At 48.5% G+C, this 12,825-nt stretch overlaps 1 protein-coding gene across 9 annotated transcripts in view; it reads right to left on the bottom strand.

The window, feature by feature from the left end:
• Positions 1-12,825, bottom strand: part of LOC111148624 (protein phosphatase 2 regulatory subunit B'gamma) — a 123,849-nt gene that overhangs the window by 90,192 nt on the left and 20,832 nt on the right. For 2 of the 9 annotated variants that reach the window (XM_022505358.1, XM_022505361.1), the window contains exon 1: positions 4,513-4,665. The exons of the other annotated variants lie outside the window; for them this stretch is intronic. In XM_022505358.1, the coding sequence (XP_022361066.1) occupies positions 4,513-4,606 (94 nt within the window). In that variant the 5' untranslated portion in view covers positions 4,607-4,665. Of the gene's footprint in view, positions 1-4,512; positions 4,666-12,825 lie in introns of those variants that run through there. 9 annotated transcript variants of the gene reach the window in all.

Here is a 12,825-nt window from a genome sequence, read left to right as displayed (position 1 = left end):
CATTCTTCATATTTTTGTGAAAAAGTTCTGGGAGTTTAGTTTTTGCTGCAAGGCCGGAGACCTGATGGGAAAGTCCTTGGAAGACATTACCCCCAAGTTCAAGGGAGACTGATGAACAAAAGCCTGCGGACTTGACGCGAACACGCCCCACCCCAAGGGAGCTCCGTTACTTCGTTACCTTCCACACACCCTCGGGAAGATGAAAGAAATGATGTCACGTCCAGCATCGCTCTTGGTAAGCTTCAGAGGCGGATTTCTGGAAAGTTGCCGCAGCGAGGAGGACAGGTGCACCACGCCAGATGCCAGTGGAGCAGAACTCCAGAGCTGATCCGAGGAGGTAGGCAGAGAGAGGCTTCCGGGTCTGGTCAACCCTGAAACGCTGGGGAAACGTGGATACCGCTGGGCACGGTCCTCACCGTGATCACATCAGGCAGGAGGGCGCGACATCTGGCAGGCCACCGGCCTCGCACAGGTGTGAGGAAACCAACTTCCGGAGTTGGACTCAACATCCCAGGAAAAAATGGGTTCCCACAAAAGGGATCATTTGCTCCTGAGCTCCCCACGGGGCCACGGCTACGTCTCAGTCCTTCAGAGACAGACTCCTCAGCGGAGCAAGTTTCTGAACAACTAGGACAAGATGCAAGCACTTAACATCTCTGGGGGCCAGAATCATGCTGCTGGAAAAGGGTCAAGAGCTCGCTCCTCTCCCGCCGTGAACATCTTTTTGGATTGGCTATTCCTGCCTTAAACCTGGCTCTGGAAGGAACACACATTTTACTACACGAACAAGCCGTTCAAAAACTCACAGAATGGTCTAGAACGGTCTAGAATGGTTGGCAGGCTGGGTCCCACAGGCCAGACCTGGCGTGCCGCTTGTTTTTGTAAATAATGCTTTACTGGGACACAGGCAGGCCTGCTCGTTCACTTACTGCCCATGACCGCTTTCACAGCCAAAAGGACTGATTTACAGGCACCCCTCGTTTTACTTGCCTCACAAATACTGTGTTTTTCACAAACTGAAGGTCTGTGGCGACCCTGCGTCAGGCGGGTCTGTGGCCGTCATTTTTCCAACAACATTTTGCTCACTTTGCATCTCTGGGTCGCGGCTGGGTCACCCTCGCGGCGTGACAAACTTGCTCGTCATTATTACGCTGTGACAGTGACGTCGGTGACGACGGCTTGCCGAGGGCTCAGGCCACGGTTAGCACTTTTCAGCAAAGAAGGATTTTTAAATGAAGGTATGTGCACTGTTTCTGTCTGACACTAAAGGGGCTGGAGCAGGGTGTGAACGTGACTTCTAGAGACACTGGGAAACCAGAACCTTCACTAGACTTGATTTATGGTGACGCGAGCTTTCCTGCGGACACCGTCTCCGAGGTATGCCAGCCCTTCTCTGAACAAGTGTTGACCCCCGCCTAGACCCACGCTGTCACGACAGTGGCCACAGACACAACTGTCTATTGAAATTGTAAATAACTCTCATGAAATAAAATCCAAAATCCAGTTTCTGAGTTGCACTGGCCACATTTTAAGGGCTCTGGGGTCAGATGTTGCCAGGGCCACCGCCGTGGCCAGCACAGAGAATGCTGCCACCAACACTGGCAGTTCTCTTGGACGGCGCTGGAAGATCAGGATTTAAGTCATGGAGCTAAATTTACAGCCGCCAAGTTCAGGTGACGCTCTCTCCTACTACAGACAGAAAAGTTTATGTAGATTTCAACAGTGTGTTCCTCGCATGCCGGAACTTTTTTAGGATATGCTAATTCACCATATGGATGGCAAACTCTAGATTATTTAATAGAAGAGAACCACCCCGCCCACTGGGACAACTGACCAGTTTAGTGATTGGATTGATTTGTTTACGTGGGCCACCCACCCCGCAGGGGGCTGTCAAGTCGGAACACCGGGCCACAGGGCTTGCTTCCCATTGTGAGTTAGGGACCTGCTGGCACTGCGTGGAAGGGGAACTGACAGATACACGTAAAATAAGTGGCACCCTGGGCACACAAATGTCATACACACGAGGGGCCACGCATAGTGGCAAAGGTTCTACAAACTGCCAAAATTCCTATTTTAACATAAGTTTTGTGTGTGTGTGTTTTGTTTTTGTTTTTTTAAACATGGCAAACAAAACAACTGGCTAGGTTTGGATTTTGGCTGACCACGTGCGGGCTGTGTGACCTTGGAAGGTCATTTTCCCTTCTGTGTGGAAGACCCTTCTCCTCCCTGAATGGGAACCCTGGCACCCTGGAGAGGGAGGCAGCACTCAGCGTCACCCCCTCCTGGCTCCCTCTCCCCAGCATCGTCACATCAGCCCCACATCCCTCGGGCATGGGTGGGGGGGGCGGGTGCCCACGTGGGTCTCTCCACAAAACCACTGGCTCTGGGGTGGCGCTGCACCCCTCAGTCCTGGTTACTGACCCTTGGCACTGGATGTACACAGGAGAGCGGCCGCCTGCATGTTCAACGCGTCAAGAATCTAAAAACCGATAGAAGTAAAACGAATCTTGCCAAACTGCACACTGACATGCTTCCTCCAAAAACTGCTTACGAGTAAACAGAGAGTTCTTCAAGTTTTGAAATTAGAAATTATTCCCGTTTCAATTAAAAGTTAGTTTTCAGTCCCTACAGGTTACCCGCTCTTAAAAACTTAAGTCTCTGGGGCGCCTGGGTGGCTCAGTTGGTTGAGCGACAGCCTTCAGCTCAGGTCATGATCCTGGAGTTCCAGGATCCAGTCCTGCATGGGGCTCCCTGCTCAGCAGGAGGTCTGCTTCTCCTTCTGCCCCTTCCCCCTCTCATGATCTCTCTCTCTCGTTTTCTCTTTCAAATAAATAAATAAAAATCTTAAAACAAAACTTAAGTCTCTTTCAGGTTAATACACTCCACTACTTAATCCCTCCATAGTTAGCAAACATTGACTCAACCAAAGGCAAAAAACCCAACCTGTGTATAATAAAGTCTTGGAATAAAAAAAAAAAAGTGTGCTATAATAGTCTCTAAAACCAAATGATTCCATTTCAGAAGATACTCAGTTCAAAAGATGACCAGTGCCTTAAGTGTCTACTAAAATCAGAAAAAAACCCTCATGAACCAGAATAAATACCTATTTATAAGGTATCTTAAAATTATAAAAATTTATTTTATATGTAATAAAATGATCTTATTGCTAACTGGTTGGTATTTAAGAACTAATTTAAACCTAAGCACAATTACATTTTGCTTTTACTCATTTGGTTCCTGACATTAAAGTACCTAAATGCTGTCTGTGTTCAACACCGGCTCTTCCCCGGGCACACACAGTAAAACAGCCAATGCATAGCCCGACCTACAAGTTGGTCACAGTGAGTATTAATTTTGACCAGCTTTCTTAAGAGGGTTTGGAGAGAAAAGCAACACCCATTTTATTCCAACAGATTGAGATTCGAGCGGTTTATCTTCCCTGGATACACCCTAGGACCTGAAAAATCTTGTCCGGCATTTTAGTCACAGGGACTATTAGTCACCTGGAAACGGCGCCCCCACCCTTCTTTAACCCCATCCGTAGAGGAGACTCCGACAGTGACAAATAGGTTGTCAGGGCGTAGCTGTGACATTGTACATTTTAAAGTGATCTGATAAAGCTTAACGTCCATTTTCTGTCTCTCCCAATGATGAACAGAAAAATGTATGTCACTACATGTGTTTTAAAATGCCAACGAAGTATACCTAGACACTTATATTTTAATACAATTATTATTAAAGACCACGGTCATTGTGTGCTTCAGCTCAATTCCGAACCCAAATTTTGTATGAACTACAAGAAGCAGCGAGACCTACGTACGCATTGAAAACTTGTTGCCATTTTAAATTTCAGAGTCCGGTGTCCATACAGAACCCATTTAAATGCCAAATACTTCCTACTCTTCCAGAACCCGCTCACATCGCAGACATTACGACCCACAATAGGTTTCCGAATCTCAAAGCTCAGGCATGTTTCTCTTTGAGGCTCCCCAGGCAGCATGAAAACAACCCCCTTTAAAGGAAGTTCTCTTCCCATCATTTCTGCCCATTTCCTGAAGGCAATCCTTCTTCCTTACGGAGCTGTGACCCCGGTGAGACGTTCGCCGCGCTGAGCGACCCAGATGTAACAGAAACTCCGCGGACGGACAACTTGGCCGGGCGCTGCCCGCCTGCCCGCCTCTCCTTCCCACCTCCACCCAATACCTTCCCCGGGCAGTGACTTCACATCCTTTGACATCAGCACGGCTCCGAAAGGGGGATGGGAGAGCGAGCAGAAAGCAGAAAAACCAGCTTTGAACTATGCGTGCAAGGCCTCTGTCCAGACTCCGATTCGGCGAGTCGTTCGTAAAATGCCAGCCCGCGGTGACACAGCCCACCTCCGCGGGCTCAGTGCGCAACACAGCCGCACGGCCCTGCCGGCCAGGACTTCCTGCTCCTCTTATCTGAAGCACAATAGCCATTTATTAACTAACCACAGAAGGTTCCGATTCGGCGAAACCCACAGGAACTCACCTCGAATGTGGAGAAGGGCCACGGGCTGGAAAGGCCCGTTGGAGTTGGCCGCGTCCACCACCATCCTGCTGCCCGCCTTATTACATGTCCACATCTAGACTCCAGCGGGAAAGGCAATGGACTCCTTAAGGCAAGAAACCAGCCTCCATTTTAGTTTAAAAAAAAAAGACAAACTGAAGCTCTGCAGCTGGAGGGAACCGGCCGCCCCGTGATGTCAGCGGGCACGGGGCTCTCTGATTGGCCAGAAGCTGCAACTTAAAATGACACTAAAAAAACTGCAAATGGAGAGAGAGCGCCCTGCTCGGCTGTCAGTGCGCGCGGCCGGCCGCCGGCTCCCGCAGGCTTTGCTCCCTGCTAACTTCCAGCCCGAGAGCCCCTCTCCAGTGGTGCAGGGCTGAGGCCGGGTACGTCCCCTCCCCCCCGGCCAGCCCTACCCCGGATGGGGAGCGGCCGCAGGGACTCCACCGGCGGCGCCCGGCCCCCCCAAACTCAGGGGCGCCCCGTTCCCGCCTGGCTGCTGGTGGCTCCAGGTTCCAGGTGCTCCAAGATCTGACCCGGAGTTAGCACGCGGGCAACCCAGGTTCGTGGTGTTTAGGCAAGCCCAAGTTGCTAGTGGGGACTCGGGCTCAGCCTCCCCTATTGCCCAGTTATGAGCTGATCCTGAAACGCTGCCCCCTCCCCTTGGGATCTAGTGTTTTTATTGGAAAAATTCAGTAAAAAGTTACACGGGAAATGAAAGCTTCCTTAAATCGAGGAGCTAGAAAGCGCTACAGATTAAAGGCAGTTAAAAGCAAGCTATAAAATGAAATGCAGTGTTTGTTTTTTATCTTAAAGATGGCAAGACATTAGATACTTTGAAGTTGATAGAAATTTCTTTAAGTTTAAAGTCTCTGAAACAGGATCTTTCCCTTCTTTTTTAATGGGGATAACTTTATTTTTTTAAGATTTTATTTATTTATTAGACACAGAGAGACACACAGTGAGAGAGGGAGCACAAGCAGGGGGAGTGGGAGAGGGAGAAGCAGGCTTCCCGCTGAGCAGGGAGCCGGATGTGGGGCTCGATCTCCTCACCTGAGCTGAAGGCAGAGGCTTAATGACTGAGCCACCCAGTTGTTGGGAGGCTAAAATTAGCCTATGGGTCTAAATTTAAAAGCTTTATTTAGATCTTTCTTATTCCAGAAGGAGTTAATGTAAAAAGCTGTGCCAAGGAGACAGCATTTTGGAGGATAAGGAGGGGATCAAAGAGATAACCCCCGACGAAAAGAAGTCTCCCTGCTAGTTAAAGCGAGCTTCAGAGAGAGCCTCTGGCAGGCACAGTGGGAAACGGATCCCTCACTTCTTGACACACACACACACACTGTGTCCAAACCACGTCTCTGCTCAGGCATTCTCCTACGGCTCCCTGACCTGAACGCCACTGCCAAAGCCCCCTGCTTCCCAGACCTCCTTCCCCGTAGTAAGAGACACCTGAGACGCGAGGGGGTTGGCGGTGACGCCTGCGGGCTGGCACGCCCCACATTTCCAGGAGGGTGTGAACCACTACAACGGCCCAGGGTGTTTAGTAAGGCCCCAGGGCCAGTGTGCTCAATACTGACCACGAAAACAAATTAGTAAGAGCGAACCAAATCCCACCCGGGCCTCCCTGTGTCCCAGGGCGGAAGGGTGCCGCTGTGTTCCAGAACTGGTCACACAGTTATTTCTAATAAGTAGTAGGGACCAGTCCTTCGCCACCTGCACATACTTGGCCTCACACCTCTGCAAGCGGAACACAAACCACCCGCGCTCTCAGGCGGGTCATGTGACTTTAAATTCTGGCTGCTGGGGGCACCTGGGTGGCTCAGTGGGTTAAAGCCTCTGCCTTCGGCCCAGGTCATGATCCCAGGGTCCTGGGATCGAGCCCCACGTCGGGCTCTCTGCTCAGCAGGGAGCCTGCTTCCCTTCCTCTCTCTCTGCCTGCCTCTTTGCCTACTTGTGATCTCTGTCTGTCAAATAAATAAATAAAATCTTTTAAAAAAAAAAAATAAAAAAATAAATTCTGGCTGCTGACCCACTGGGTCTGTCCGACAGCGGGAAGGACGGCGCTCCGGGGATCGCCACCACCTTCTCACCAAGGAGCGATGCCCAGTGAACTCAGACGTGTGTGTGACTGGAGGGGTGCACGGGGCGCTGAGGAAGGGGTCCAGGGCAGATGCTTCCTGCAGATCTGTACTTTAAACAGAGAGACCTGTCCTCAAATGATCTGGTATTTCACAGGCGATGAGAAGGGGGCTGTGCCTGTCCCAAGACAGTGCTGATTAGCTAAAATGAAGAGATGAGGGGGAAAGACTCCTAGGATCTTTACGTAAAATATACAGATTCGAAGTCAATGAACAAGTGAAGAGGTTTCTTGATGTATTTTTCCTAATGATCTCAGATCAAAGGATCTCAACTTTATTAGTGACCCCCCCCCCATGCTCTTTTGAAGCCTTGTGCACAGAAAGTAGTTCTTGAAAGAACTTAAGGACTAGGGGTGCCTGGGTGGCTCAATGGGTTAAGCCTCTGCCTTCAGCTCAGGTCATGGTCTCAGGGTTCTGGGATGGAGCCCCACATCGGGCTCTCTGCTCAGCAGAGAGCTTCCTCCTGTTCTGCTTCCTGCTCTCTCTCTCTGCCTGCCTCTCTGCCTACTTGTGATCTCTGTCTGTCAAGAAAAGAAATAAAATCTTTAAAAAAAGAAAAGAACTTAAGAACTGTGATCTAGGTATCACGATGAAATACACCCTGAACATAAATAAGCAAAGAAACAAATGAGTACTACGGAGCACAATGAAGTAATACAGAGTAATATGGAAAGAGGAAAAAACACTGGAACAGATACACAGAAGGCAGGCTCCTGGTCTGGAAGGGTAAATACTATGAATATATTGGTGTTCATTTTCCCCCAAACTGATTTCCAGGTTTAGAGCAACTGCAGTCAAAATTTGGTTGGGTCTCTTTTTCTTTTTTCTCGACAAAACAGTTCTAAAGTTCCCCTGGAAAAATAAAAAACAAGAGAATGAGATTACTTGTGGGTAAGGCTAGTCCTACCCACTGGGAAGCTTGTGAGTTCAGGCCGGTGTAATGAGAGGCTAGGAAGCAGGTCAGATCCGTGAGACGGAAGCTACAGCCCCCACGCCCCAGCAGGAAACGTATGTATCCAAGTGTATTATTACGACAAAGGATGACTCTCAAATCAGTGTAAAGGGGAAGATTAGTTAGATAACTGGTTGGAGATATGGGGATAAGCCAATTTAAGTCTTTGCACCAAAATAAAATCTGAGATGAGTTGAATAAAAACCCAAACCCAAGCACCCCCAACCCCCCAAATCCCTACAGCTTTGAGAAGGGAAGTGAGTATCAAGAGAATAGAACATTTAAAAACAACAGACAAACCCTTAATGGATATTGCTTACATTGAAGAAATGTACAAATTTCTGGATGTTCTTTCCCTCAAGACAGATGTTGCTTATAAAAAACAGGGCCTAGGAGTGCCTGGGTGGCTCAGTCAGTAAGCATCTAGCTTCAGCTCAGGTCATGATCCCAGGGTCCTGGAATAGAGCCCCATATCGGGCATCCTGCTTGGCAGGAGCCTGCTTCTCTCTCTCTCTCTGCTGCACCTCCTACTTGTGCTCTCTCAAATAAATAAAACCTATTAAAACAAACAAACAAACAAACAAACAACAGGGCCTCAATGTTGATTCAGTTCACGAAAGAGCTATAACTGATCAATACTTGCATAAAAAAGTATTTCTCTGCCTCTCAAATCAGCAATAATTTCAACAAATGACAGTTACCCCCGCTGTAAAGGTGTGCTATGACCCTGCCAACAAATCTGTACGTTGTCTGGATTCTTTTGGAATTAAAATTATCTGGCAAAGTGGATCAAGATTCTTTAAGTAATTTTACTCCTGGGAATCTATTCTAGAAATGTTTCTATTCTAGAAACATAGTAGTAGAATGTGCGTCACATTTTAATATTTTAAAAATTGTGCTAAAATACACACTATATAAAATTCACCATCTTAACCACTTTTAAGCATATAGCTCAGTGGTATTAAGTCCATTTATAATGTCGTGCAGCTGCTGCCACTGTCCATCCACAGAACTCTCTTCATCCTGTAAAACCAACACTCCATCACCGTGAAATACTAATGCCCCATCCCCCCTCCGGCCCCCCAGCCTCAGTCACCTCCTCCCCTCCCCCCTGAGCCCCTTTCTACATCTGTCTCTGTAGATCTGACCATTCCAGGGACCCCACCAAGGGGAATCAGGCAGTGTTTGTCCTGGGACTGGCTTACTTCCCTCGGTGAAACATCCTCGAGGTCTGTCCCTGTCCTAGCAGGGGTCAGTATCTCCTTCCTTCGTAAGGCTGAACAGACCATGTGCTGTCCCATTCATCCACAGATGGCCGTTCAGGCCGCCTCTGCCACCGGGCTACTGTGAATAACAGGGGTGTGCCGGTGTCTATTTTCAGCCCCTCCTTCCAACTCCTTGGGGTGTACCCCAGAAGCGGAATCGCTGGGACATATGGCATTTCTATGTTTAACTCTCGGAGGAGCTGCTGTGCTTTTCCCCACAGCAGCAGCAGCAGCAGCAGCATTTTCACTCCCACCAACAGTGCACAGGGCTCCAATTTCTCCACATCCTTACCAACACTAGTTGTTTTCTGTTTTTTTTTTCTTTCTTTCTTTCTTTTTCTTTGATAGTAGCCACACTAATGGATGTGAAGTAGAATCACTGTGATTTTGTTTTGCATTTTCCTAACAGTTAGTGATGTTGATCATGTTTTCCTGTGCTTACTGGCCGTGTGTATGTCTTCTTTGGAGAAGAGTCTCTTTGAGTCCTTTGCCTATTTCTGAATCTGGTTTTCTTGTCATTGAGTTGTAGGAGTTCTTTACAGATTCTGGATATTAATTCCTTCTCAGATAAACGACTCCTATTTCCCCCATTCTCTGGATTGCCTTTTTACCTTGTTGATTGTGTTTTTCAGGGACAGGAATTTTAAGTTTTCATGTCAACCAAATTAACTATTTTTGTTGCCTGTGGTTTTGGACTGTCATTTTGAAGAAATCAGTAGCCAATTCAGTGCCATGAAGCTTCTCCTCTGATGGCTTGTAATCTCAGCTTTTATATTTAAGTCGTTGATCTACACTGAATAACTTTTTTTAGAAAAAGATTTTATGTATTTGAGAGATTGCGAGTGGGGGGAGGGGCAGAGGGAGAGGGAGAGAGAATGTTAAGCAGACTGTGCTGAGCACAGACCCTGATGCGGGGCTCGATCCCATGACCCCGAGAGCATGACCTGAGCCGAAACCAAGAGTCCGATACTCACCCAGTTGAGCCACCCAGGCGCCCCCGAATTAGTCTCTGTGTATGGCGTGAGGCAGGGGTCCAACTTCATTCTTCTGCATGTGGACATCTGGTTCTACCTGGCCCATTTGCTCAAAAGACCATCCTTCCCCCACTGAGTGGGTGGCATCCTTGCTGAAAACCACGTGATGGGTTTATTTCCAGGCTCTCTGGTCTACTCTGTACTGGTGTATATGTCTGTCTTTATGTTGGTCTCACACAGTTCTGATTACTGTGGCTTTGCAGGAAGTTTTAATATCAGGAAATATAAGACCTCCAAGTGTGGTGTTCTTTTCCAAAACTGCTTTGGTCATCTGGGGTCCCTGGAGATTCCATGTGAATTTTAGGATGGATTTTTCTGTCTCTGGGAAAAAACACTGCTAGGATTTTGATAAGGGTCACACTGAATGTGTGGATCTCTTTAGGCAGTACTGACATCCTGGCAGTTTTGTCTTCCAGTCCATGAACACAGGTGTCTGTCCAGTGACACGCGTGGTCTTCAGTGTCTTGAAGCAGTGCTCCTAATTTCAGTGTACAAGTCTTCTACCTCCTTGGTTAATTCCCAGTATTTTTTTCCCTAGAGCAGCACATTTTTATTGATGATTGTAAAATACTAGACCACTTCAGTGTCAAAGGGATTATCCCACACAATGATATATTACACATCCATCAAAAATCTTTATAAGTATTTAAAATGAAAATAACTGGAAGGGGCAGCATGTAAATTTTCAGAAATAGTATGATCATAAAAAGAAACACTTCCCAAATATCAGCTGTGGAGTGTTATGGCAATGGGCAGTTTTTCTTCCTGAAACTTCTGTATATTTTTCAGTATTGCTAAAATAAGCCTATAATACTTGGACAAAAATGACAAGTAACAGCTTTTAAAAAGACGCACAGATGAAGTGAGCAGGGAGGAAGCCTCAGTGAACGCGGCCTCCTGGGCGCAGGCGAAGGACTGAGGATGGGCTGTGATAGGAAGTTTGACCCCCAAGGTGTGCTCACTGGGATGCGTCCCCAAGGTTACGTAGGTAAAAACACGCAAACAAAAATGGGCCTAAATCGGGGAAGACAAACTGAACCAAGACAGTAGAGGATGCGGACTCCCTGCCTCAAAGAATCAGTTACGGACTAGTTCGTTTTTACCACCGTATGTGCCCGCTTCGCTGTGAACCTGGACCCTCGCTGAAGCCACCAGGTTCCACTGGCTCCCAGAGCGGTGTCTTCACTGACGGCATAAGCCCTCCGTGGTGCTCCCAGAAGAGCCTCCCACCGCAGCCACTGTCGCCGGGCTGTGAGGTCCTGCCACCTGGAGTGACCCGGGATGGTTCTAGTCACCGGAGAAGCAGGAGGTACGTCATCTTCTAGCTCCTGGCTTAGAGGACGCAATGTTCCGTGTAACCCAACTGGGCTCCAGCCCTCCTGGGGCAGCCCTGCCCTTTGCCCTTCCCGCTGCGGCAGCTGTCCCACCAAGGGCCTGAGCCAATGCCGAGGGAGGAAAGGCACCTTGTGGGCTCATGGCGGTTTGCCTTCCAGAACAGAGGGTGGACACACAGGCCCCTTGTGCTCCATGTGCGCCCCCATCAAAGACGCACGTGCTGATGAGTACTGGGCATCCCCGTAACTAAGGAATCACTGAACATAACATCAAAAACTGATGGTGGACCACAAAGTGGCTAAATGAACTTCAGAAGAAAAAAAAAATGTAAATGCAGGCATCTTTGCGCTGTACCAAAGTACAGGCTTAAAAAGGAATTACTCAGGGTGCATGGGTGGCTCAGTGAGTTAAGCCTCTGCCTTCAGCTCAGGTCATGATCTCAGGGGCCTGGGATTGAGCCCCGCATCGGGATCTCTGCTCCCCCCTCTGTCTGCCTACTTGTGATCTCTCTCTCTGTCAAACAAATAAAAAATAAAATCTCAAAAAAAAAAAAAAGGGAATTACTCTTTATTCCCTGGTCCCTCTATCACTTTGATTTGGTCTTTATTTAAAAGGAAACTGGCTGTAAATACAGCTCACTGATTTGATTTCTGATTTAGCATTTCAGAATAAAACTGTACAGTTTTCATGTTTCAATTTAGCCCAAGGTTTTATTTTTCTTCTCCCAGGCAATTTCGTTGGCAAATTAAATGTGCTCATATCTTAGTGAAAAGTTTTGTAGTTCCTTTCTTTAAAAGAAAGTCATGTGTGAGCCCTGCGCATTGTGGTGTTGTCACAGCAAAGCATGGCCGTTGTGCGGGCTGGCACGATTTTTTAATTTATTTTTCTGAACTGGAAACTGTAGGAGCCTGGATGACGTCCTTTTGGTAGGGTGAGAGAGCTCACCTAAAACGTTTAGCTTCACTTAGAGTTTAAAATAGACTTTTTCCTGAGGCAGATCAAAGATATCTAGCGTTCAGGTTGCCAGGGAACGTCTGCTTGCCAAAAAGCAAGGACAAAAGGGACAGTGCTGGTTGCCCCATGGATCTGGGTGAGTCCCGTGAGTGGAAAGCATGGCCGGGCTGGCGCCCAGGGAAGGCCAGCAGGGGTAAGTGGAGGAGACCGGGCAGACCTTACCCCAAGGGCTTGCTGTCGTTCTCGCCACAGCTGGGCTGGAAAGCAGGGCAAGGGCTCCCGGCCCCTCCTGGTTCAGGGAAGGCATCGCACAAGGTGCACCTAGTCCACACCACCTACCAGCGGCTCGCACGCCAGGGGCCAGTAAGGAGCCTCCTCCCCGAGAAGGAGGGAGCGGTGAGCCCGGGCTGGTTCCGCACATGAGCGGATGCCAAGGCGGTTCTCTGGAGGCTGAAGGGAGTGTGGAAGGAGCAGGCAGAGGGACCGAAGAGCTTTCCAGTCCTCCCATAAAGTGTGTCTCCAGTGTCCTTGGCAGATGCTAGACGGGGCACCCAGACAGACACGCAGACAGCTCTGCCCTCGGGGACGCATCCCGCAAGAGTAAGGTGTGCGGAGCA

This window comes from Enhydra lutris, unplaced genomic scaffold (assembly GCF_002288905.1).
Source record: "Enhydra lutris kenyoni isolate GAN:26980312 unplaced genomic scaffold, ASM228890v2 scaffoldscaffold20, whole genome shotgun sequence".
NCBI classification, from domain to species: Eukaryota; Metazoa; Chordata; class Mammalia; order Carnivora; family Mustelidae; genus Enhydra; species Enhydra lutris.
Note: the sequence above shows the minus strand (reverse complement) of the source record. Positions and strands in the feature narration are given on the sequence as shown.